We start from the raw sequence: 26,889 nt of genomic DNA, 5'->3' as shown, positions 1-26,889 counted from the left end.
GTCAACTATATGTACATATTTATAAATAGCTTTTAATTTCACCTACCTATAAATGAGCCTTTCAGTTGACAGAATAACTCCATAAAATCATTCTTAGTAATTTCAATATTGATTCTATAACAATTAAGCATTGAATGAATGGTTAGAAACAAAAATGGAATTATACTTTGGTTTTTCTGCTATAATTTCTGTTCTGTGACTAGAGAGGATTAATTTCAAACCAAAGTAGACTAGTAAGTGAATGTTGTGTGATGCACGCACCGCACCAAATTTTTATTCAGGCTAAAAATTTTTTTTTTTTTAAATTGTTTTTAAAAATGGTGGGAAACATCATGAAAATATATATTTTAAACAGTTAAAAGATAAATATGTTTTCATACTATAATTTTAAACTAAAAAGTGGGTAGACTGTATATTTTAGTCTTTAAAATTGAAACACCAAAATAAGGTAGCGGAAAAACTTTCCTCCGCCCCGGGCGGCTGACATCCTCACTATGTCACTGATATAGAACCTCAACTTTCGTAGGTATGAAGTTGTCATAGACCTATATCTACACAAGCTTTTTATTACATGGTTATTTTACTGTAACCAATTGACTTGATTAATGATGACCATTCTTCAAATACAAATCTTAAATTTATATGTTGAGCAATTGATTCCACATAGCTTTTACCAATAAGTTCGAAGTATAACGATAATTGATCATAAAACAGAATGTAAGTTTAGTAGAAATGGTGATTTTAACGACATAAATTAAACAGGAAATTATATAAATCAGGTTTACAAAAAGAAAAAAGGATTTAAGAGGAAATGATACAATTAATTCATATTAGCAGTTTAATTGAATTACTCAAATGAAAACAATGACAAAATAAACTTAATAAGCGATAACAATAAATTAGATCATTTTAAGTAGAAAAGGCAGTACTAAAATGTAAAATAACAAATGCAATAAGGGAATTTTCCATAGAAAAGGAATATCAAGTTGGAATGTCATTTAAGTTAAGCATCATCAACTTCTTGTTCTTGCTCTTCATCAAATTCAGCATCTTCGTCAGCTGTAGCTTCCTAAAAATATAAAATCATTGTTAATGATAACGTCCATTTTAGAATATGAGCTAGCACTTTTAATGTAGTAAAAGATAGGAAAATATGGCACAAGTGTGAAAATTCATCACCTGATATTGTTGGTATTCAGATATTAAATCATTCATATTGGATTCAGCTTCTGTGAATTCCATTTCATCCATTCCTTCTCCAGTATACCAATGCAAGAAAGCCTGGGAAGAAAAATTCAAAATATATATATTTTTAAATAGTAATATATTCCACTCTTTTTCTCATAAGAAAAAATAAATGCTTTGGAAAAAAAAATAAAAATATGATGGTAAGATTTGAATAGCTAATATAGTTCTAATCTGGAAGCTAATCTTTCATAGCTATTAGAATATTATGGATTTATTTAACAATTACAGAGTTAAACAGAAGGAAGAACATGTTATGTCCCAAATAAGAAAAATTGAATTTTCCTTTTCTACTGGAGTCTACACTTGGAGACTTGAAGTCTTTAAAAAAAAAAAAAGAACCTAAGTAGGAATTAAAAAAAGTTAATGGTCTAATCACAAATTTATTTAACACATAAAAGTTAATGTTTATAAAATTATAATGGTAACTTTAAAATGTTAAGTACAACCATTTCCAGTTCTTTCTCGTATCTGCGCCAACTACCCAGACAATCAAATAATCTATATTTTCTCAGTTTGTAGCCAATTATGTCCCCAGACCGTTTTAGGAGGGCTGCATCTTTATTCAAATAAATATACTGCCATTTTTTAGGATAAATAAATATTTTGTTTGTTTGAGGAATTAAACTTTTTTTTTTTCATTTAATCTAAATATTATTAATGTTTTTAATTTTCTTCAATACAAAATAATGAACAAGAAGAAGAAATAGAAATGTAAGTCAACTTTTCAAATGAACCCATGTTTAACGATAAAAACTAAAGGGCTACAGTTATAAGGCAAGTTAATAATAAAATGAATGTGGCTTTCTATCCAAGCTGGTTATCGAAGGAATTTCCTATCGTAGGATATATTTTATATCAAAAACAAGCATCTTTATATTCTCCTAAATGAAGAGAATGATAGTTTGAAACATTAACGCTTTAAGCACTTCAAGTAATTCAAAGTTTAAATATGCTCCAATTACTAAATGTAATTTGAAAGAAGCTTCTAGTAATATAAATCTTTTATTTTTGAGGTAATAAAAATAGTTTTTGTATATAGGATCATTTTCAGAAATTGGTATATTAAATAAGTAAATACTTTGAATTTTCAAGGTATATTAAGAATGATCCCGCTCAGAATTAGAAGGAGGATTCTGCGACACATACTTGGAAGTGCCGAAGAAATACCACAAATTTAGAAAAAACAAAACATATAGAAATCAAAATTTCTATATTTAATAACCTGGCTATGTGCCAGTTCATTAGGCTTGCAATACTGGGCAGAGTATTTCATGCGGATGAACAGTAATCCAACCCCACAAGGAGTTGTGAATGAGCCTCTTCGTGGAAACAGGTGAGTGAAAAAACCATGTTAATGCTGGCATGATTGTGTGGCTGCCAATGCAAGTAAACCAATTAGTATCATAGAAAACAGATGATCTATGCTGGATCACGTAAGTCTCAAATGATGTGGATGCAAACATAACTTTAGAGTAAGATATTGTATTATTATACAAAAAAAATTAAACCTACCTTTCTCCTAAACATAGCAGTAAATTGCTCTGAGATTCTCTTAAATAGTTCTTGAATAGCAGTAGAGTTACCAATGAATGTTGCTGACATTTTAAGACCTCTGGGAGGAATGTCACAAACAGCAGTTTTAACATTATTTGGGATCCATTCAACAAAGTATGATGAATTTTTGTTTTGAATATTCATCATTTGTTCATCGACTTCCTTCATTGACATTCGTCCCCTTAAAACAGAGTAAAATTATTATTTTAAGCTATAAACTATTTTATTCAAGTATGAATTATGTTTCACCATTCCAACTTACCTAAAGATGGCTGCTACAGTAAGATAACGGCCATGCCTAGGATCACATGCAGCCATCATATTTTTAGCATCAAACATTTGTTGTGTTAATTCAGGAACAGTTAGAGCCCTTAATGGATAAAAAAAAATATGAATTTATATAACAAACATATATACAAATAAAACCATTTGTTTATTATCCCATATGGTTTCATAACCAATTTACCTATATTGTTGTGATCCTCTAGAAGTAAGGGGGGCAAAACCTGTAATAAAGAAATGAAGACGAGGGAAGGGAACCATGTTAACTGCTAGCTTTCTAAGATCTGCATTTAATTGTCCAGGGAATCTGAAATTTATAATTTAATTCAAAATAATATGGTTCAGTAAATTTTAGAAGTTTAAAATTCATTAATAGTTTAAGGCAGTTCATAACCAACCTAAGGCAGGTAGTGACACCTGACATTGTGAGAGAAACTAGATGGTTGAGATCCCCATAAGTAGGAGTAGAAAGCTTTAAAGTTCTAAAAGAAAATAGAGCATAAATATTTAGTATAGATTATTGACTTTAGGTAAAATAAAAGAATGATAATAGGACTATTAAAAAGATGTATTTCATGTAATTGAAATACTTCTCTTTCAAAATACTTATTTAAAAATGTTCCTTTAAAAAATTCAAGCTCAAAATAATGCAAATAACTTGAAAGTTGGTTGAGCTGTGCATTAAAAAAAATATTACATACCTATGAACAGACAAACTAAACAAATTATCTTCCTTATAAATATATTGTACTTGGGTGGAATTCAGAATAAATACTGGAGTGCTAAAAAAACTGGAAACTATCTCAAAAATGTTGTGCGCCCAAACCTTAACTTTTAAAAAGGATCATCACCAACAGAACTGTGAGAAAACACAGTTTTTTCTAAAATAAACTGCTTATTTTAAACCTTTTCAAAAAGAGTTGTAATAAAAATGGAAATTGCTTGGAGAATCACACAAAAATCGAGCAATAAAAAAAAATTGGTTTGAATACTCAATTTAAGAATAAGCTAAATTAATGGATTGAATTGACTATATAGATGGATTTAACCCTTAAGTGGAAAATTTTTATTTTTATTTTTACATCTTTATGAATCTATATGTAATGAATTAATTATTTTATAAATTTTATTAAAACAACTCTTAACTTTAAACAAACCTTAACTTTTAAAAAGGATCACCAACAGAACTGTGAGAAAACAGAGTTTTTTCTAAAATAAACTGCTTATTTTAAACCTTTTCAAAAAGAGTTGTAATAAAAATGGAAATTGCTTGGAGAATTACACAAGAATCGAGCAATAAAAAAAAATTGGTTTGAATACTCAATTTAACAATAAGGCTAAATTAATGAATTGAATTGACTATATAGACGGATTTAACCCTTAAGTGGAAAATTTTTATTTTTACATCTTTATGAATCTATATGTAATGAATTAATTATTTTATAAATTTTATTAAAAGAACTCTTTGTCAAAATTATAAGCTTTTCCCTCCTCACATTTCATAATGAAGATGGCTCTTTAGGCAATTTGAGTTCACCGACCATCGCCCAAGGCCAAGACCTTGTGGTAAATCTGCAACTGTTTACAACAAATCTAACACCTTTTAAATAAATTAAGACTTTTCTTAACTCATCATAAACATTTTCTTCATTATGTGAATGTGAATCAAATTAATTTTTTTTTTTTTTCGCTTGCGTCATCAGGCATTCTACCCCTAAGCCCAGGCCTTGTAGTTAATCTCATATGGTTTACCTCAAGAGTAAATAGTTATAATTAAAAAGTTTTGAAGTAATTATGACACACCAGGTCTAAGATTTACGATACAAATAGCTAGGATTAAGTTTTTCAATAATTTCTTTTTATCTTAAATAATAAACATGTGATAAACCTTACTAAACACTAAACAGTCATTAGTCATTGTTACGGTCCTATTTTATATATCATACACTATATATTATACATGACCTCATATCTCTTCAAAATTAAACTAGCTTCAAAAAGTTGGGTATATGTTCTATAATTGAAAAGATAATCAAATGAAACAAATTTTTGGAAATCCTGAAGCTCACAAATCAAAAATTAATGGCGTAAGATTTCTTAAAATTATTCATTTTTACTTGTTTATTTTGCTATTCTATGATCATCTAACAAAACTATATTCTTTAACAAATTGGTTCCTATTTTATGAGCAAATTCATCGTTGATTTCAAACATAAACACATAAGTTGAGTAATGTTCATTTACAGAAGAGAAATTTAGATCTTTATGAAGAAAAACATTATATTCCTGGAAAATCATGTTTCAACAAAAGAATGAGATAGAAAGGTGATATAGGAGGTATTAAAATACATTTTTTTTAAAGCTATATCTCCCTCGATTACAGACATTTATTCCTGGAAAACCTTATATTTGAAGATTTAAAAAAAAAAAAAAAATTAGGAATGATAGTAACTATTAAATATTTGGATGGACACTAAAATAAAAATAAATAAATTAACACATTTGTAAATAATATAAAATACAACAAAAGAAAATAAACAGTCAATTTAAGTTTGTTCAATAATTAAGATTGATAAACCTGAAGCAGATGTCATAGAGAGCTTCATTATCAATACAATAAGTTTCATCTGTATTTTCAACGAGCTGGTGAACTGACAAAGTGGCATTGTATGGTTCAACAACAGTATCAGAAACCTAAACAAATATAAAATAAGAGCTAAAATTTTAACAAACCTTGTTTGTTAATTTTTATAGCAATGCAGCATTATAAAAATATTAATCTCTCTACCTTAGGAGATGGAACTACTGAATAAGTGTTCATGATTCTGTCAGGATACTCTTCACGAATTTTGGAAATTAACAGTGTTCCCATTCCAGATCCAGTGCCACCTCCAAGGGAATGAGTGAGTTGGAAACCCTAACAATCAATCATTAGAATAATCCTAAAGTAGTTTGAAGGTAACCAAATACACATGAATGATAAATACCTGAAGACAATCACAAGATTCAGCCTCTTTGCGAACCACATCAAGAACTGAATCAACAAGTTCAGCTCCTTCTGTGTAATGGCCCTTGGCCCAGTTGTTTCCTGCACCTGACTGGCCAAAAACAAAGTTGTCAGGTCGAAAGATTTGTCCAAAAGGTCCAGAACGTACTGAGTCCATGGTCCCCGGTTCCAGATCAACCAAAATTGCTCTAGGTACATACTTTCCACCTCCAACACAAATACAAAAAGCAATTGATTACGCAGTGAAGACAGTATACAATAGAAACATAGAAATCAGTGTTTCTGTTGTATTGGAAAGTTATTATTAATAAAAAAAAATTAATAATTCCCACATCCCACATTTGGAAACTTTTAAGAAAAAACAATATCTGAAAACATTATCCAGTTCTCCAAAAATTTTTAAGTAATGCTTGAGTCAATTTCTGTTCATCACAAAACATCGGTATAAGAGTATATTACAACACTGGCTTATAATTTATAATTTCTTGTTTTTAAAGTAAATAAAATAAGTTTAATTTATTTTTTATTTTAAAGCATTAATTGAATAGGAAGGTAATTTTGTAACAATGAACTCACTTAGATATGCAATAAATGGGTACACATATATCTGCTAAGTCAGAATCATGCAGGGATATCAGTAGGGAATGTGGTGGGAATTTTTCCCTACTCCAACTTGCACAATCTTCAGACAAATTAGGTGAATCACTCTCCTAATAAGGGATGTGACACAAATCTACTTTTACACTGTTTTTACTACATTAAGAGCTTCATATTTCAGTAAATATAAGGTTTTTGACAGGTCACACATTGGGAACGTTCAGGTGGAGTAAGATGTAAAAAAATATGTTGTAAATTAGTATTTTATAATAGTCAAAATGCGACAAAAATAAAAATAATTTTCAAAACCTGGACACAGCACAACATAAACTGTAATATAATTTTGTTAAAACACACCCTTGACATTATAACTATAACTAAAGATATAATGTAAATACCTGATGCTTCATTATAGTAAACATTGATTCTTTCAAGCTGAAGATCAGAATCACCGTGGTATGAGCCAGTGGGGTCAATGCCATGCTCATCTGATATGATCTCCCAGAACTAAAAATAAAATGAATGGCTGGGTAAAGAGTAGATCTTAAATAAAATCTAAAAGAAATCAAACTAGAAAAAAAAATACAATAATACAAGTGTTATCCTAAGAAAATGTAAATATGTTTCAACTATTCTTTGGAATTACTAAATTCATTGTGATAGGTAAATTTTGCCCCTTGCCACAAAACCTTGATGAAACTGAATTCCAATAATAGTTATTATACCATTATAAGAATACATGAATCATTTAAAAGAATAAAGAGGAAATTAATGAAATAAAGAAATCAATACAATCACAAAGGGTAGTTTATATTTAAAAATAAATATTAACTGTTTAGATAGGTAATTATAAACCCAGTACCTCTTATACCTCACACCATCAAGTTTTTCAGAATATCAGTTTTTCACTCTGAGTTTTCCATTAAACCAATATCTTTTTTTTTCAAACCTCTTTATTTATTCTATGGTTACAAAATACATAATAATATAATCCAATACATTATACATATACAATTTACATTATACCTTCGTTTGCCGTATGGCATTATAAGATGAGCAAACATGGTCCGCTGAAGGCGGTTATACATTGGTGGCATGATAGCTGGGGGGCTTACAAGTAATCAGAGCATGATGTAATGAACTATGTCAGATATTTGTTAATACTTAAACCAATATCTATATCTCACCTATCTATACATAGTTAGATAAGGTAGGATAGTAGACGGGTAGAAACAATGGCCTTCTCTAACTAGCCAAGAACTATCACTTCTGGTTAGTCTTCAGCAAGTCATCAATATCAGTAAAAGGTTTTAGACTTTCTAGAGAGTTCTGAACATAGATTTCTACAACTATAATTAACAATATACATTTTATCTGTAACCTTTTCTCCTAGTGTACTGAATCATCTTGGGTGGACCGCGAATGTAATTAAAAATTCCCATAATCCTTAATAAATTTGACTGGCATTTTTGGCTTCCCCAGGTAAAATTTCTTGACTGTTAAAATTTAAAATCTTAGAGGTGTTATTGGAAAAAATAAGTGTCCTATTTCCTTTTGATACTGCTTCATTCTTGAGTTTTTTTTCATCATAAAATCCATGAAAAACAACAAACTCAACTCAAGTAGTTGCTCACTTTCTTTTTATTAGATCTGTAACTGTTGAGACAAAGCCGCCCTGCTCAAGTGGCCAACACATGATTTGATAAATAAATAAACTTCCTCTCTTTCAAGCCTTATACAAAAGATCAGAAGTTTCAAAATAAATATTGAAATTAACCAGTCAACTAGAAATTATTTATATTATAATAAAAAAAGTCCAAAAATAATCAATGGCTAAATGTTTTAACATTGCTAATATTAATCATTAATATAAACCTAATGATTTATAGTCAAGATATTAGATTAGTATGATACTCCTTCATAAGATTTATATTAACTCGATTAAAACATATAACATACTTTAAAATAAAAGAAAAAACTATTATCTTCAAGAAAATAATATTACTCATTTATTTAACACTAGAATAAAATCATAATAACACATACAATGAAAGAAATCAATCATTTCAGTCACTTCAAAGGGAAGAGTACATTAACCTCTATTTTGCCTAATAGAGAAAAAGGACAGATCAATAGACAATGGCTGAATAATTTACACTCCAATTGTGATAAAATATTAATGTTTTAAATTTAATAACTTGTTTTGGGCAAAAATATCATTAAAAGATACTTATAACTGAATGGCATAGTTTAAATTGGACCATATCTCTTAAGTGAAAGTATTTTTAAGCAATTCATTCCAATCCCAAAAAAGCACAAAAATCATGAAACATTAATGTGAATAATAAAAGAGATATTTCTAATGGTATTCATAACTTAAGGAATACAAGTAATAAAAACGAAACAAATAAATAAGAAAATGGTCTTTTTCTCGAATACAAACTGACAAGCACTAAATAAAATTATTTTTTTCAAATCGCGAAGCAAAAAAAAAAATATATATTAACTCTACGGACATTATTTTAAATTGATCACAGATAAAGAAAGTAATTTCTTCATGACTGAAGGTCTCCAATTTTAAAATAATCATTTGTATAAAAAGTTATCCTATTCAGTAACTTGTACAAACCTTTGGAACCCTGGGCCTGATGTTATAATTCATAATACCCATTGTTAAATTATTGTTACTTACTACAATAATAAAACCTTTGGAACCTTGAGCCTGGTGTTACAATTCATAATAACCAATGATTTAAATTAAATTTGTACTAAGAAATAAGTGCAATCAAGTGGGGAAAAAATGCAGAAATTTACTTAATAATTAGGTTTATTTAAAATAAACCATTAGACCTCAATACATATAGAGAAATTATTTTATTAATCATAAGAAGGGTCTCTAGTTCAAATAAAGACATTTTACAATCATATCTAAAAAATTGTAACAATTAGATACTATATCTATTGAGCAGAAATAAATTAAAAAATCAATACTTGAAAAATGCTTGAAAGATCATTGATTGGCCATATGTAATGTATAGAAGTAAGATGGTCTGAGTGTAGTATAAAACACAAAAAAAAAACTCAAATAGTAATTGAACTATTTAATATGAGCCAATGTTTCATCATATTTTGCAGGGCTTACTCAATGCATGTAAGCACCAAAATTCAGTTTTTGTGCTTACCTGCATTTAATAAACCCTGCAAAAAGGGGCCAAACATTGGATCATATTAAATAGTTTAATTACCATTTGAGGTTTTTTTTTTTTTTTACCACACCCAGACTCCTTCCCACACAATCTTCCTTTTATTTAAGAAAATAATTGTATACAGCTATATTATACCTTGGCTGACCAAAAATGCAAAGAACAGAAAATATCTAAAATCATACACCTACTTGATTTAATGATAAGAATAACACTAAAAGAACTACTTAATTACCTTAGCACCAATTTGGTTGCCACATTGGCCTGCTTGAATGTGAACAATTTCCCTCATGGTAATAGAATATTGTTAAAAATTAAATGAAATATACAGTACAGGCAAAGCGCTGCAGATATGGAGATTCTATAGATCTGGAACAGAACCAAAGCCAGCAAAAATACGTTAGAGACCAACTGGGCGGATACTAATGGATCGGTGAGGTGGTTGCGAGGCCAGCAGGTAAGTATTCTCCCTCTTAACGTATCTAAATTTCCCCCTAAATCTGCCACCGACATTAACTCTGAATATTTTATTTTTGTTTTTCTATCAATGTAACCACGAGAATTTTCCCATGATAAGATCAGAAAAAAACGTACACAAGTTTTAATTAATTATATACCAATTATTGAGGGGGAGGGAAGGATCATATTCAATGAAATGGTGCCAGGGATCCAATTATTCGATTGGTCCTGCACCTAAGCTCTTAATGGAAATAAAAAATATAGTGTCCCAATCAAATAACTCCAGATGGTGAAAAAAAAATTGAATTTCACAAATAATTATAAGGTATTAAAACATACATTGAGTTCAAAAGTATTATTAATTGTATTATAAATAATTGACCGTATAATTTCAAATAATGAAGAAGATGATAAGGGTTGCGGTCAAAAGAGAAACAAAAATAGTTTACTACTATTTATTTTCCAACGTGTCGCCCTACTTTGTAGAGCTTTATCAGGGCTTTTTTAAGTTGATAGCTTTGGTGACTTAGATAGAATATCCTGGAAGACATATATTATTTAGAGCCTCTTAGTTTATCCATCATATAATATACATAAATATATGACCGTATAATTTCAAATAATGTAGAAGATTAGAAAACATATTCTAAATTTACAGGCACATTTGTTCTTTATTAATTTATCCATTTTTAAAAGAATTTTAGGTAATAGGAATACATCTGTTGATGTTAAGCGGAAACTACAAAATAATATAAAACAGAATCCACTACGCAAATAATATTGTATTATAATAATACACATATAATATTGTATATGATAGACAAATATTATTGTGTATTTTTGTAAAATAGTATTTAACATGACAGAATGTATCAAAAATATGTTATACGTGTAAAATTTATTCGAAAATTATAATTTCTTATTGTTTAATTGTATCAACCGCCTCCATCCCCACTTGTTTACAACATGATTTTATGTACTAAACATTTCTTCTACAATACAGAAGTGAACTCCAAACTAGAAATAAATAAATAATTTAAATGGAACGTAAAAGGAAAACAATCAGCGATAGTATTTTATAGTGTTAAACGTAATAGTAAAAGCATATAAGTCAAATAGATGTGGAAATTATAATTTCTTATTTTTTAATTTATAAACCGTTTTCATTCTCACTTATTCGCAATATATTTTTTTATATTCCAATCATCGCTTTTTCAGTACAGAAGTGACATCAAAACAAAAATGTAAAAATAAAAAAATCAGTGTGAACAATGGCTTCTAATATATTTCTTAAGCGAGAAAAAGGTGAAATCTATAAAAAATTAGTAAGCCTTTCTACTGAGGAAAACTTGATAAAAAGATATAAAAGTGAAAATCGGCATCAACATAATTAAAAAAGTAATCGCTGAAAATTGTTGTTGAGGATAAGTGCTTCAACAGTAATTGTGCTCAATTGTCACAATTGATTTAACCCAATTAATTTATTTATGAATTTAATAGTGTAATTCTGAATACTTTTGACATTTTATACTATATTTTTGATATTTTCTTCTTAAAAACGTGTTTAATAAAGTTATTTTTATTGTTTTGTTTTGTTACATCAAAAATAAGGTAGAAAAAAATTGGAGATGGTGCGCGAATCACACAATTTTGAGTTGAAATTAAGCCTTGTACATTACAAAATAGCTATTTGCTATTCACCATTGCGTGAAAATCAGTTTCTCCTGTTGTTGATAATTAAATTCTTCTATAGTTCATGTTTATGCATTTTAGATTACTAGTAAAATGAGAGCTGGTTGATTATTTCAAACAAATAAAATAAAAGGTACTATAGAGCCGTTTTTATTTTAAAAGGATAACACCTAGCTTACATTAAAGTTCACTTGATTGTTCATGGATCTACCGAGTTTAATCAAAATCGTTAGAGGCGTTTTTGGGAAAATAGGAAAAATGTGAAAAATTTATTTTATGAAGTGACACTTCTGGACAGACGATGCTATAGAAAACGTTACAGTAACATCGCAGGTATATGCCCGCCATAAATATGTAATCACAGTTTTGTGCGACTTATCGATTTGGAACTGGGCTGTTCACAAATAAACAGATATACAGATAGAGATAAATGGCGCCTGAAATAGCAGCCCGATTGTTTTTATTTTTTCAAGTCCATTAACTTTGTTATTTATCATCCAAAGAGATTTAAAATTACTTCTGCTAGAACATAATTAAAAAATACTTGCACACCAAGTTTATTTATTTAATTATGAGTATAGGTAATAAAAAAAAATCTATATACATTAAAAAATAAAAAGTATATTTCAAACTGAATAAATACATTCATAATTGAAATGAAAAACTTCTCGCTTGGTAAAATGATTTTTTTAAATTTACTTCAATAACTGCTTGTAAACGTCTAGGCACAGAGTGAAGTAGGTTTTTAATTAAATCTGGATAGATTCGTTCCCACTCTTTTACTAAAAGATTTTTCATAATTTGGAACATTTTGGTGTAACACTTGCCATAAATTTTCAATTATAATTAAGTCAGATGTCTGCAAAGGCGTGACCAGTTGTTGATAAACATTAAATACTAACCATTCTTTAGTTTTATTGGTTGTATGCTCCGGACCATTCATTTCCCAGCTGGATTTCCAGTTTCAAAGCATTAAAAAAACGTTATTTTTCTTTCGGAGTTCCATATCTTCAATATTTAGTGAATTTATGTTGTCATGTATAAAAACTATTACTACTCCTACGAACATAAACGTCATAAGCTACTTTATAGTACATTTAACTAGCTTTAATTTGAGTACTGCCAGATATCTATACGTCGTATGGTTCTTGAGATATAGTTTTTTATGGGTCAAAATTTTTGTCAGAACAACTAGAAATCAAGATTTTGGGAATTAATTTTTTCGAATATAATGAAAACTTCTACTCCTATGAAGATAAATGTTACTTTATAGTACATTAAATTAGCTTTAATTTGAGTTTTAATAGACATTTGTAAGCTACATGGTTTTTGAGATATACGTTTCTCAAAATAAATTCACTAAGTACTGATTATTCAGTGAATTTCTTATGAAATGTTACTTTTTAAAAAGCTATATTTTGAAAACTATTGAACTCGTTCTTCATACCTCTTAATCACGTACCTTACTGTAGAAAAATGAAAACCCAAGAAATCTGATATTTCGCAATACTGATAAGAAATAACAGAATTATACTAGGAAGTAAACAAACAAACCTTTTCAGTTATGTACAAACAAAAAAGTGTGGAAATACTTTTTTCCTGCCGCTTATGCTATTTAGTTATGATCAAAGTTTTCAAGAATGTATACCATTATCTAACAAGTTTTAGTTTTACTTTTTATTGGGTACACTCAAATGAATTTTTTTTTCATATTTCAATACATATTGAAAGAAAAAACGGGATGTGTAAATACTTTTTTCCCTACTGTATAAGATGGTGAAGACAGAAAGTTGAAATTGAGATAGTTCCTTCTAAATATGAGAGGGAGCAAGGATTCCCGTAATAACTACCAAAAATGATAAATGATAACTTGATGAGGCATATCAAAAGCCGTTAACAAATTAAGTAGGGCCGTCTGTAGCTCAGTGATTAAGACACAAGCTTACCAATTTGGTGGCTAGACCGTGTCGGTTTGAATCCAGCCTCGGGCGTTGGCTTTCATCATTGAGTAGCAGTCCCACAAAATTTAAAACTTCGATCCCCAACCACGGTTAGGCAGTATAGGACTCATGGCCGAGAAAAAAAAATGGGTTTAGGTGTAATGTATGTGTAAGACTTGTAATTTCTTAGGGTCTTATCAGGAACGATCTTTTATTGCACTGAATCTAGGTTCGATATTCTTCCTAGCGGTCTGAACCATTGAAAATTATATATATAATTTTCAACAGTTAAGTTACCAGGAGCTTCGTCCTTTGATTAAACCTTGAAATTATTTTTTCCTCAAGTCTAATTATGCACGTATATCTATCTCCTAAACTGCTGTGAATTGTAAGAGCATATTTTGTTTTCGAACACAGTATCTGAATGTATTTTATACTTCTTGCATTGCTTACTTGTTAAGCAGTGCCAGTACTAAGACTCAAGCAAAGATCTGAGACCAAAACATGTGGAATAGGTACCAGGATCTTTCAAAGTTCACCCCCCTTAACTTATATCAAATACTTTTTCTTTTATTTTATTTAAGACAATCCACATTGAAGGTGACCAACCTATTCTAACCATGCTTGGGGGTCATTTTTCATTTTGTGGGACTGCCACTTAATGAAAAAGTCAATGACCCAAGGCCAGATTCGAAGCACCACTGCCTACAGACCTCAGGATCCATAGACTAGTGCCTGGCCCCTGAGCTATGGTAGGGCCCTTTCAAAGACTTCAGAAATCACAATAGTTCTATTGGAATGAAAGAAACTATCTCCAGGAGTATACATAATAAATACAAAGTTAAATAATGATGCTGAAACATAAAAAAACAACCAAGAAGAGATTCTGTTTAGATAAATTAAATGACTTATTAAATGCGAAAGTAATAATAATAATAGTAAATGTACAACATAAACAATCACCTTCAATCAACTGTTTTAGTTTCAAAAATGGCTAGGTCCAATATTGTTTTGTAAATAATTGTAACATTTGATACTACACATTTATGAAATTTAATATATTAAATTTGTAACACTAAGCTTTAATTATATTTGGGTATCTTAAACACTGCAAATTATCATTTGAATTAAATATTTCAATATATTATCAAATAAAATTACTAACATGATCTTTTCCACCTTTCTGGGTACAATTTGATTGGAAAGTTCATCCACATTATAAATAATCTGTGTCTGGACTACTTGCCCTTGTTAATTTTTTTTGTGAGAAAAATAGGATTAAGATAAGGATATTGCTTTGTATCTGCTTGCAGTAATTAATTAGGTTTGAAATAAAGATGGATAAAACAAACTAATTTTAGTAACATAACAGGGAATCATAAAAATGAATTTGTATTTGAGGTTTACAAAAATATAAAAAAGCAAAAACAAAAAGGGGAAATGATGGAGATTAAAGGATGACAAGGAATTTATACTTACAGTTTAATTGAAATATACAATGGAAAAATGACAATAAACTTAATAAGCGATAACAATAAATTAGATCATTTTAAGTAAAAAAAGGCAGTATTCAAATGTAAAATAATAAATGCAACAAGGGAATTTTCCATAGATAAGGAATATCAAGTTGGAATGTCATTTAAGTTAAGCATCATCAACTTCCTGTTCTTGCTCTTCATCAAATTCAGCATCTTCGTCAGCTGTTGCTTCCTAAAAGTAAAAAAAAAAAAACATGGTTAATGATAACTTTAGTTCTTCACTATAAGAGCTAATTTGAATGTTATAAAAGATATGCAAATATGGCACAAGTAAGAAAATTAATCACCTGATATTGTTGGTATTCAGAAACCAAATCGTTCATGTTAGATTCAGCTTCAGTAAATTCCATTTCATCCATTCCTTCACCAGTATACCAATGCAAGAAAGCCTAAAAATGAAAAAAAAAAAAAAAAAATCATTACAAAAATAATTATTAAGAAAAGCAATAGTAAAGTAACAGCAATAGATTTAATGCCTCCTTACTTTTCTCCTAAACATAGCAGTAAATTGCTCTGAGATTCTCTTAAACAATTCTTGAATAGCAGTAGAGTTGCCGATAAATGTTGCTGACATTTTAAGACCTCTTGGTGGGATGTCACAAACAGCAGTCTTAACGTTGTTCGGGATCCATTCAACAAAGTATGATGAATTTTTGTTTTGAATGTTTAACATTTGTTCATCAACTTCCTTCATTGACATTCGTCCCCTTAAAACAGAGAAAATAGTAAGATATTTCTACAATTATAAAAAATTATAATAATGAGTAATATACTACTTCTTTTAATAGCAAATGATGTTTACACAACATTCCTACTCACCTAAAGATAGCTGCCACAGTAAGATAGCGACCATGCCTAGGATCACATGCAGCCATCATATTCTTGGCATCAAACATTTGTTGTGTTAGTTCAGGAACAGTCAAAGCCCTATAAATAAAGAACAAAAGGAACACCAATTATACAATTAGACCAATTATATATTAAAAAGATTACACACAATAAAAAACAAAACCCTAAATAACATTAGCTGTGTACCTATATTGTTGGGATCCTCTGGAAGTAAGGGGAGCAAAACCAGGCATAAAGAAATGAAGTCGAGGAAAGGGCACCATGTTAACTGCAAGTTTCCTAAGATCTGCATTTAATTGTCCAGGGAACCTGAAATTTATAAAATTTATCATACACACGTTGTTAATTAAACAACTGAGATTTACAACAATATTCAGGGAATTTATAACGAACCTAAGGCATGTAGTGACACCCGACATTGTAAGAGAAACTAAATGGTTGAGATCACCGTAAGTAGGAGTAGAAAGCTTCAATGTTCTAAAAATAAATAAATAAATAAATGTAAATTAAAGAAAATATAGCAAAAGTCATTTTAAGTTTTTTAGATAGGGTAAGATTGGTAAACCTGAAGCAGATGTCATAGAGAGCTTCATTATCAATACAATAAGTTTCGTCTGTATTTTCAACAAGCTGGTGAACTGACAAAGTGGCATTGTATGGTTCAACGACAGTATCAGAAACCTAAAAAATAGAAAATAGGAGCTAATATTTTAAAAAACTTTGTTTTATAATTTTTAGAGCAATGCAGCATTATGAAAATATTTATCTCTCTACCTTGGGAGATGGAACTACTGAATAAGTGTTCATGATTCTGTCAGGATACTCTTCACGAATTTTGGAAATCAACAGTGTTCCCATTCCAGATCCAGTGCCACCTCCAAGGGAATGAGTGAGTTGGAAACCCTAACAATCAATCATTAGAATAATCCTAAAGTAGTTTGAAGGTAACCAAATACACATGAATGATAAATACCTGAAGACAATCACAAGATTCAGCCTCTTTGCGAACCACATCAAGAACTGAATCAACAAGTTCAGCTCCTTCTGTGTAATGGCCCTTGGCCCAGTTGTTTCCTGCACCTGACTGGCCAAAAACAAAGTTGTCAGGTCGAAAGATTTGTCCAAAAGGTCCAGAACGTACTGAGTCCATGGTCCCCGGTTCCAGATCAACCAAAATTGCTCTAGGTACATACTTTCCACCTCCAACACAATTACAAAAAGAAATAGATTACACAGTGAAGAGAGTATAAAACAGTAACATAGAAATGAGTAAATGATCAATAACAAAAGTTCCTCCTCACAGCATAGAACAATGCTTTCTAAACCATTATAAAAAAAAAAAAAAAAGAACAATTTCATGTTGTAAGACAATTTACAACAAGAACCGATTTACATAAAAAAGCAATGAGTTCTCACGCAGAATTTTTTTTTTTAAAAATAGAACAGAGCCATTAGAAGTTAATTTAAATGAAAAATTTCACAATCAATAAAATTTGATATATTCTGTTTATTTACTACAAAATATTGTGCTTAGTTACTATCTAATACGTAATACTTAAATTATTTCCTCTTAACCTTGTTAAGAGTTTCAAAAAGAGGAAAATGAGTGGAAAGTGATTGGTTTGATTGAATCTGGATCAATTTTGTTATTCTTTATCTTCATAAATGGCTGAGAAAAATCATCTGATATGTTAAATTTTATTTTACAATGGCGATTGGTGATCTCCAGTATAATCCACCCAGGGGTCAAATAAAAAAAAAAAATATTCAATCAAAATCTTTTTATTGAATTGACTTCCTAAAGAGAAAATCCAGAATAAAAAAAAATAGTCCAAGGGAACAAACTCAGACCGAGGACAGCTCACAAGCTGATTTAATTCCTGATCGATTTTTGGATCAACATATTTTGAAACTGAAAATTTTAAATTTTATGGGGAGGTTAAAAGTTGATCTTCTAGGTTCATTATTGAATAAATACTAAACACCTGATTAAGTTTCACTACTTAACTATCATATCTTGGAAGGTGTATTAAATTTTACGAATTTCATTCCACTTAACTAAAACTTGTCATGACATTGAATTCAAAAAGGTTTAAAAACAAAAAGAATATGAAGAAAAAGAACCCATAGCATACACACATATTTATAAGAATAAAATAAAATAAAAAATTACTCATATAATAAACAGTCCTTGGTGAAAGTAGATAGGAGCAAAGTCCCTTATCAGGAGAGTGGTTCACCCAGTTTACTAACAAATTGTGCCAAGCGATGCTGGGACAAATTCCCACCATATTCTCTACATTACATTGTTTTAACTCTCACCACAGATGCTTTTTAAAATTGTTTAAATAGAATCAACAACACAAAAGATCCATTGATGCATTATTGTTACAGATATTAATGCCTGATAGTGAAGAAAATACAAATATATACATTGTACATCAATAACAGAGAAAACAGATAGATTAAACGATAAACAAGGTGATTTAAGACAAAACCTGTAAAAATTATGACAGGGATTAAACCTATACAATTTTTAAATCAAACTGAACTGAGGGGTTTATTAAATTATAAATATATAAGCATTTGTATGTTAATATTTGAAATAATATCACTCATTTTACCACCTTTTCAAAACCTGTCAACACATCAAGTAATATAACCCACAATTTTGTGAAAACACACACTTAACACAAGAAGAATCAGTAAAATATAATATAAATACCTGATGCTTCATTGTAGTAAACATTGATTCTTTCAAGCTGAAGATCGGAATCCCCATGGTAAGAGCCAGTGGGATCAATGCCATGCTCATCTGAGATAATCTCCCAGAACTAAAAATTAAAAACAAAGAAAAAAAGATGGTTATGCAACATATTAAAAAGTAATTTTGTTCATAAAACAGGAAGTTATTTACTTCATTTTCAAAAACAATTATCAGCAAAACCTGATAACATCACGAACAGAAGACATTTTACAGTAGAAGAGACTAGCATCAACAAGCTTGATATTCCTTAAAATGTAAGTAATCATACCAAAATATGATAAAACATCAGTACTAGGCCCCATTTAATTTTTTTTTTTTTTTAATATTAAACAATCAAATAGAAATAGGTGTACACTCAAAAAATTCTGTTTCATAAGATTTCAAGTCTTCTGTTTTTCTTGGATCGGTTTTATTTTTATAATTTAATTTTGTGAAACAACAAAAATGACTTGTTATATGGCATTATAATAACACCTGGATTAGCAGAATATAAATTTATGGCAATATCAAAATATAGGTATTTAAATGGTAGGCCATAACTGTCAACTTATATTAAATTTTATGATTTCCAAATAGTGAAAAATAGAGTGTAATATCAATAAATTCCTTACAATAATAATAATATACTCTGGTTTATATGATGAATTTACTTGATATAAAGGGTGACTTGGTAGCTTTAAATTCATTTAATTTGAACTCAAACTACTTTTCTTACCACCTAGATAAGGAGAGTATTGTAATAAGTTCGAAGTTATGATGTGCAGTGTTTAACAATTTTGAAGATTTGAGAAGGAAAAAGACAACCTAGTTAATGTAATAACATTAAAAGGTTAAAATATTAACATTTATCAAATAATATAACAATAAGGTTTATAATACTCTCTTAAAAATAAGAGGGTTTAACTACTGTTTTGGTAAAAATATAATAAAAATAAATTACACCAATTCCTGATTAAATAACATTTTTTAAATACATGCTACAGGATAAACATACATATTACACTAATTCATACAAAAATAAAGAAAATTTATCAAACTTAAATAAAAATCTATAAGAGTTAACTATCATAGATTTCCAAATCATTGTGAAGGTACATTTTTAAGCAAAAATAAATAATACTAAGGGCACTTTTTTTAAATTTAGTGAAGAAATTGCTAAGAACAAATGTTAAGATGAAGTCCAATAGGATGACATCATAGCCTCTTAAACCACCCACCATAAAAAGCAAGTTTTTTTCAGTGATGAATCAATAGCTCACAACTGCACTACAGTCAGTCTTTGAGCATATCAATGTTTAATAAACAACAAATCTACTATAAAAGTCTTATATTTTAATTTAATAGATAAATAGCCTTTTTTTAAATATAAAATTGGACAACGGATCTTAATTATATAAAACATGCCTTCTCAAAAAAGGCCAATTCAGGGGAAGTATAAACTAAGAAAAACAATTTAGTACAAATGACAATTTTGGAAGAACGTAGTTGACCGTATGAAGGAGAGTATGGGAAGATAGTCCCAGGGTGGTGGTCAATAAAGGAATCTAAATAGTTAAAGAACAAATAAATAGTTCTCTTTTGCTATTTTGGTACCTTTATTGATTGCCACCTGGACTATCATCTAACATAGACAACTGATTTTAACTTTAAATAACTTAAACCCTTAAGTAGCTAACATAATGATAATATAGGTTCTGTAAAATTATTATATACCTCAAAATAGGTCATAACAGTTTATACAATTACAAAAGAATTTTTTTTTTTAAATATTAATTTAACAAAGTGAATTATTTGATTTTGTCATCTATGATTATAGATTAGTATAAAGTAGTTAAATTAAGTGTTTTACAGATTTAACTACAAGGAGTAGTAGGGCTTTCAAGTTAACTCATAATATAAAAAGAAGTTCTTAGAAAACTGCTTACTATGGTAAAGACAAACAATCCTTGATGAAATGCAAGAAATAGATTAGGGGAGGATATGGTGTTATCTAATTAATTTTTAGTAATACATCTTTTCTTTTTTTTCTCCCTTATTACACTGGTTATATTATTATACTAAGTCCTGATGAATACCTAAACTTCTCACAATGACTAAATAAGTTTCACTTATTGATTATAAGTTGGTCTTCAGATCCCTTGACTTCCTTCTTGATTATACTATTTATATTAACATAATAACTAAGAACAATTAAGAGCTAATGTTTCATAAATATGTATCAATAGCAATGAACCAAACACTTAAAGTTAGAAATGATATATATATGTATATATAGTTGACTGTAAAAAGACTGCAACCCTGACCATCTTCTTATATTTAAAAGGATATTTTACTTTAAAAAAACATTTTTTCCCAACATCGATCGATCATATAATTATAGAAAACAGCTAATAATGTTTCACCAATTTTTATCAGTGACAATGAATAAAAAAATCTTGAAGTTTGTACGGAAATGTTACTTTTACTTATTATAATTTTTCATTAGCAATCAATTAGAAAATAATGGGAAAATATAACTATGTAGTTATTATTTCTATAATTGGAGTTCTGTTTTCTATATATGAACAACCTACCTTTCAATTTTGTTATGAAGGCCAGTCAATCATGAGGACACTAAAGCATGAGTAATGTACTGATAAAATGCTATTTCCCTAAAAGGTAAAAATTACCTATGAAGTAGTAACACATAAATATAAATTTAAGTAGCTAATCGATAGATACCTTAAATGATAAAATATTTTATTTACTTAAATAATATGATTGTTACTTCCAAAATAAAAACATAGTAATACCCAAGTGTTACTAAAAATGGCTTGGGTTTACATCATGACTCATGATAGAGGTGGGGTTAACAATAAAATTCATTCTGCTTCAACTGAATACTGTAATCCATTATATTGAGGAATAAGATTAATGAAAGCTATTAATAGGAACAAAATAAAAATGATAAATAGCCTTACACAAAGAGATCAACAATTCAAACCGACATAACTTAGTTTTAAGTTAGAAAGCTTCAATAAATTGTAAAATAAGGCTTAGCAGCTACTTTATTGGCACAAGGGCCTTTCTGTATGTCGAGTAATTACTCTAGTGATAACATTGATACATTTCGTGTAAAACGCCGGTAATTGCGGCATGTTTCTAAAATGGCCTATATGCAATTCATGGATGGCTATATAAGATAAACGAAATCTATAAAAATATTATAGCGGGTTTGCAATAGTTCTAGAAACGAATTTTCCAGAAAAGAAAATACTTGACATAGTGATGTTTCCAAAGCGTAACTACAGCCCTACAATGAAGAAACTTATTCCAGAATTATTAAATATAACAAATTGGATTGTTAAAAACAAAAGATTACTAAGGTATAGTAACAAAACTTAAAGATCGTCCGCGATGAGTAGTGTTTAAAAAATTAAAAAAGCAAATTGAAATTAATAAACCCTTTGAACACGACTAATAATTGCAGAAATGTTTGTTAAATTACCTTGGCACCAATCTGGTTGCCGCATTGTCCAGCCTGAATGTGAACGATTTCCCTCATGGTAACAAATACGAACTAATCAATCCAAATTCTCTCAACCAATACAGCCCAGAACCGTCTAGACGCCGATCCAGCAATGGAGGGATTATAAGGGAACGGTTTCCACTGCTGCCACCTACGGCCCCACCCTAGTCATGAATAAACATATATACCTTTTTATATAATAAAGCTTTCTTATTTTATAAAGCATTACAGTATAATATTTATAATTTACTTAGTATTTATCGGCTTATAACACAAATTGATTGCAGTATTTTAGCTGAAAAAATATATAATTTATTTATTGGTTCAAATTAAACATATGCAATTTATACTTTAAAAGATGAACTTCTCAAACATTTACTAATAGTAATTCGTAAATGGAAATTTCCTAATCAATTGCGTAAATTAAAAGAACTATATTAAAAATGTGATAGGGAGGGGTAAGTTTGGCACAACTTCCCAAGTGCTCCGCCATCAAACCAGCAAATCCTCCCTGTTAACGATCACGAATAGATGCGTGATACGAATAACGAAGCTGTTGAATTTTTCTGTAAGTGAAAAAGTCTGTGAGTTGACTGATCCCAAAGTTCAAATATATGAATGGTTATCAAAAAAATGTCATTTGTAGTCATACTGTATTATTATATCTAAACGATGTGTATTATCAGCAATTTTTATCATCTTGTTCATAATCTCAGCCCTGTTTATGATGTCCATTACAAAGAATCAGCCCTGTTAATAATGTCCATTACAAAGAATCATTACAATAAAATCATTTCCATCGGTCATAATTATTTTTTAAGGCCTCAAACCATCAATTATAACTAAAATCGCCTTTAATGTTTTAAAATTCTTTGCGAGCACAGGATATGCTCTTTATATGAGAAAACTACAAAAACAAAAAAGGTCATGGTTCGCAGCTTTAGGAAAATTATTTTTCAGATATTATTTTAAATGCAGCTGATAAATCAATAACTTATTCAAACGTTTCTTACTAGAATCTATTGATATTTTCTATTTACTAATCTCTATAGAAGGGGATTCCATGAAAACAAAGTGATAACTGCATAAAAGAAACAACGCCTAGGCTCAGCAACTGTTTTATGACGCCAACCATCTGTTACTGTTCAGTTTTTAAGGCTAAATATACTGAATTTTAGTAATTTTTTTTTAAGAGATGGTAGCACTTTCGGGACAAATTTACTTTTCTTCTCATTTAAATACGGAATAATAAATTGCCCATCTGTAAACGGATTTACCATCTAGAACCTCATATAAGTTAGAGAAATTGATTCATTAAATTATTTTGGCATTTAAAAAATGTATCTTTGTTATTATTCATAAATCAAATAAGTGAGCTTATAGGTACTTGGACACAAGCAAATAGAACAAGCCTGCGGAAACAGATTAATTTTCTGTAGCATATAATAATCGTAAAGAGAAAAATACGATGTAAAAATTAAAGCCGAGACTTGTGATTTTTAATTCTAGGACAAGTGGCTTATCCCCACCACTCTTAGGCTACGGCCACACTTGGGTTTTTTGAAGCTGGACGCTTAGCGTCAAAAGAAACAGCTTCTAAACACGCCTGAGGCTACGGCCACACTTGGGTTTTTTGAAGCTGGACGCTTAGCGTCAAAAGACGCTGTATTTATAGGTTAGCTGGAGGGGAGTGGTGGTGGCCACACACAGCGTCTTTTCCTTTCAGCGTCACTCGAGACGGCGCATCTTCAAGGTCAACAGCTGGTCGGATAGGCCCAGGTCCATTTCCTTGCGTCAATTCACGCTACTCACTTGGCGTCCACACAGCCCTCGGTAAACTTTGTAGTTCAGTGCGAGTGAAATAGTTTCGACAGTTTACAGTTGTAACTTTTGTAAGTTTTAAGTTGTAACTTTTGTAAGTTTTTAAGTTTATAACTTTGTAGTTCAGTGCGAGTGAAATAGTTTCGACAGTTTACAAGACGACAGACAATGGAACTTGACACCGAACGTATTATTTATAGAGGTTCAAGCTCGACCTTTTTTATATGATGTCCATCACGGTGATTATAAAAACAGGCAAAAAAGAAGAGATGGTTGGATAGCTGCCACATCCAGTATTGTTGGTGAAGGTTGGATCGAGATGGATAAACAACAAAAAGAAGACTTAAGTAAGTAATAAAACCTTTAATTATTACGTTACAGTAGTATATCATGTTAAAAAAATGCGTGAAACTTACTATTGCAGTTGTATGAATAATATTAAGAACATTTATACACAATATTTATGCTTTATTAACTGTTACAAAATTAGACTTGGTATGTAGTAACAGCAGCACCCTATTACCATTGATTATAAATCCCATAATCGGTGCTATTACTCAGCAATGTATGAATACTGATTTTGGCAGGGTACAGAACCTGCGGTAGAGCAAAAATACTCGGCAAACTGATCCCTGGTGTGTTTTCCCATCTCGGTACCTCTTGTCCCCTGGGCAGGAATGCCATCCAAAGGACACGTCAATGTATCCTCAAAGTTGTACCCATCGTTTTCCCTTACAAAGTTGTGCAGTACACAAGTGGCCTGAACAATGATGTCAACCAAATCGATACTGACATCGATCGGACGGTGGAATATACGCCATTTATTTGCTAAAATGCCAAATGCACATTCTACGTACCGTCTGGCCCTCGATAAGCGATAATTAAAAATTCTTTTAGAATTAGTTATGTCCTTACCAGGGTAAGGTCTTAGGAGGTTTTGACACAGAGCAAAGGCTTCATCTGCCACGAATACGTATGGCTGTAATCGATCTGATACATCGTTCGGTAAGAGAGATGGTTGTGGCAACGGAAAGTTGTTGGAGTAGAGTTTTTTTCCCAAAATTTGTACATTTCAGGATAGAAACTTGAAATTTGGAATGTAGGTTCCTCTTATGCTTTAGATGTGCAATAAAAAAGGGGTTTTTAAAAATATTGAGTTTAAGGGTGGTTTTCAATTTTATCTTTATTCCACAGGACGTCTGGGAACATGGCTGATAACCTTACAGAAGGTTCACAAGACACCGGCAAAAACACTGCACAAGAAGACGTTGAAACAGAATCAACTGCTGTACAAAGTACTTCATCCACAGCCCCTTCTCTTTCTGGAATAACGCAAAGGGAGAAGCACAGTCAGTTTCCGAAGAAACGGAAACAGGATGAGTTTGAGAAAAGTGTGTTGGACGTTCTGAAAGTGGGTTTGCAACAACCACAACCGAAGGAACCTAAAAAAAATGATCCAGATGAAATGTTTTTGCTTTCGCAATTGCCCCTTATTAAGAATTTTGACCCAGCTGACAAGATGGATTTTCAAATTAAATATTTGAATTTGGTTCAGTCGTATCACCATTGTTTCTCCAAAACGTCTAACCATTAACTGCTTGATCTATGAATTTTTGATATATTTTATTTTTTCACTAATACCAAAGTGGAATATCGGTAAAACTGAGAGAAATTTTTTTTAAAAATTAAAATAAACACATATATTTTTTCTTTAGGTAAATTTTGATTTCCTAGTAAAACTCTTTCTCTGCTAAATTAAGCATAACTCACCATTGTAATTACTACATTTTTTTAGATTATTTTACTCATATTCCGAGAAAAAAAAAACAAGAATTGGAAGTTAAGTATTTTATCGAAAAATTCATCATTCTGAACATTGACCTTATCAATCAAAATGATTATAAGCATATTAAATTTTTTGTTGACAAGAGTATCAAACAAAAGAAATAAAAGACAAAAGAAACAAAAAATTTTTTTTTTACATCGGTATTAGTTTTACTGAAAATTTACTCCCCTTAACAACTCAGACGAAGCAAGCAGTTAATCGAAGCTACCTGTAGAAATGTTCTGAACTGATCAAACTGCAAGGCAATAAAAATATAAATATGTTTGGTTGTTATTTCGATTTAGCTAAAATTTTCATACCGTCACTACATCCGCTGTGATCTGATCCTGAGCTCACACTTTCCGTATCTAGTTTTTTAATAATTACTTCCGCTTGACGATAGGACACTTTATCCTGTACTCTGACTTTTGCAATTTGTTTCCCCCTTTCATATACTGAGCATTCATTACTAAAAGATGGTTGGTCACCGATGCAGTTGGGAAAATTGTTACAAGTATTAGTACTGTGTGAATTTTTTTTGCTCTTACCACAGTAATTTATTGGCCGATGTTTACTGGTGTGTGTATACTTATGTCATG

At 30.0% G+C, this 26,889-nt stretch overlaps 2 protein-coding genes and 1 long non-coding RNA gene across 5 annotated transcripts; 1 reads left to right on the top strand and 2 right to left on the bottom strand.

Moving 5' to 3' along the window:
* Positions 1 to 824: 824 nt before the first annotated feature.
* On the bottom strand, positions 825 to 10,337 carry LOC106680217 (tubulin beta-1 chain). Of its 2 annotated transcripts, none has more exons than XM_014419750.3 (11): positions 10,127 to 10,337; positions 7,087 to 7,195; positions 6,072 to 6,298; positions 5,873 to 6,001; positions 5,663 to 5,778; positions 3,483 to 3,566; positions 3,269 to 3,391; positions 3,065 to 3,172; positions 2,761 to 2,983; positions 1,180 to 1,281; positions 825 to 1,069 (listed from the first exon to the last, which is right to left on the bottom strand). In XM_014419750.3, exons 1-11 carry the CDS (start codon positions 10,181 to 10,183, stop codon positions 1,004 to 1,006), a joined length of 1,344 nt encoding a protein of 447 aa, XP_014275236.1. In that variant the 5' UTR covers positions 10,184 to 10,337; the 3' UTR covers positions 825 to 1,003. The 2 variants fall into 2 exon arrangements, with proteins under 2 accessions (XP_014275236.1, XP_066901131.1); XM_067045030.1 differs by having other exon boundaries at positions 6,072 to 6,302; positions 7,088 to 7,195.
* A 5,113-nt stretch (positions 10,338 to 15,450) lies between these two features.
* LOC106680216 (tubulin beta-1 chain) lies at positions 15,451 to 22,781 on the bottom strand. Of its 2 annotated transcripts, none has more exons than XM_014419748.2 (11): positions 22,624 to 22,781; positions 19,095 to 19,203; positions 17,343 to 17,569; positions 17,144 to 17,272; positions 16,935 to 17,050; positions 16,763 to 16,846; positions 16,556 to 16,678; positions 16,340 to 16,447; positions 16,005 to 16,227; positions 15,808 to 15,909; positions 15,451 to 15,692 (listed from the first exon to the last, which is right to left on the bottom strand). In XM_014419748.2, the coding sequence occupies exons 1-11, from the start codon at positions 22,678 to 22,680 to the stop codon at positions 15,627 to 15,629; spliced, it is 1,344 nt and encodes a 447-aa protein (XP_014275234.1). In that variant the 5' UTR covers positions 22,681 to 22,781; the 3' UTR covers positions 15,451 to 15,626. The 2 variants fall into 2 exon arrangements, with proteins under 2 accessions (XP_014275234.1, XP_066901132.1); XM_067045031.1 differs by having other exon boundaries at positions 17,343 to 17,573; positions 19,096 to 19,203.
* A 1,475-nt stretch (positions 22,782 to 24,256) lies between these two features.
* LOC106680215 (uncharacterized) lies at positions 24,257 to 26,573 on the top strand. Its single transcript, XR_001343079.3, has 2 exons — positions 24,257 to 24,812; positions 25,660 to 26,573. It is a non-coding gene; the product is annotated as an uncharacterized lncRNA (long non-coding RNA).
* Positions 26,574 to 26,889: the final 316 nt, after the last annotated feature.

This window comes from Halyomorpha halys, unplaced genomic scaffold, assembly GCF_000696795.3.
Source record: "Halyomorpha halys isolate HHAL.00 unplaced genomic scaffold, Hhal_1.1 Scaffold251.1, whole genome shotgun sequence".
NCBI lineage: Eukaryota > Metazoa > Arthropoda > Insecta > Hemiptera > Pentatomidae > Halyomorpha > Halyomorpha halys.
This window is presented reverse-complemented; position numbering and strand designations above follow the sequence as displayed.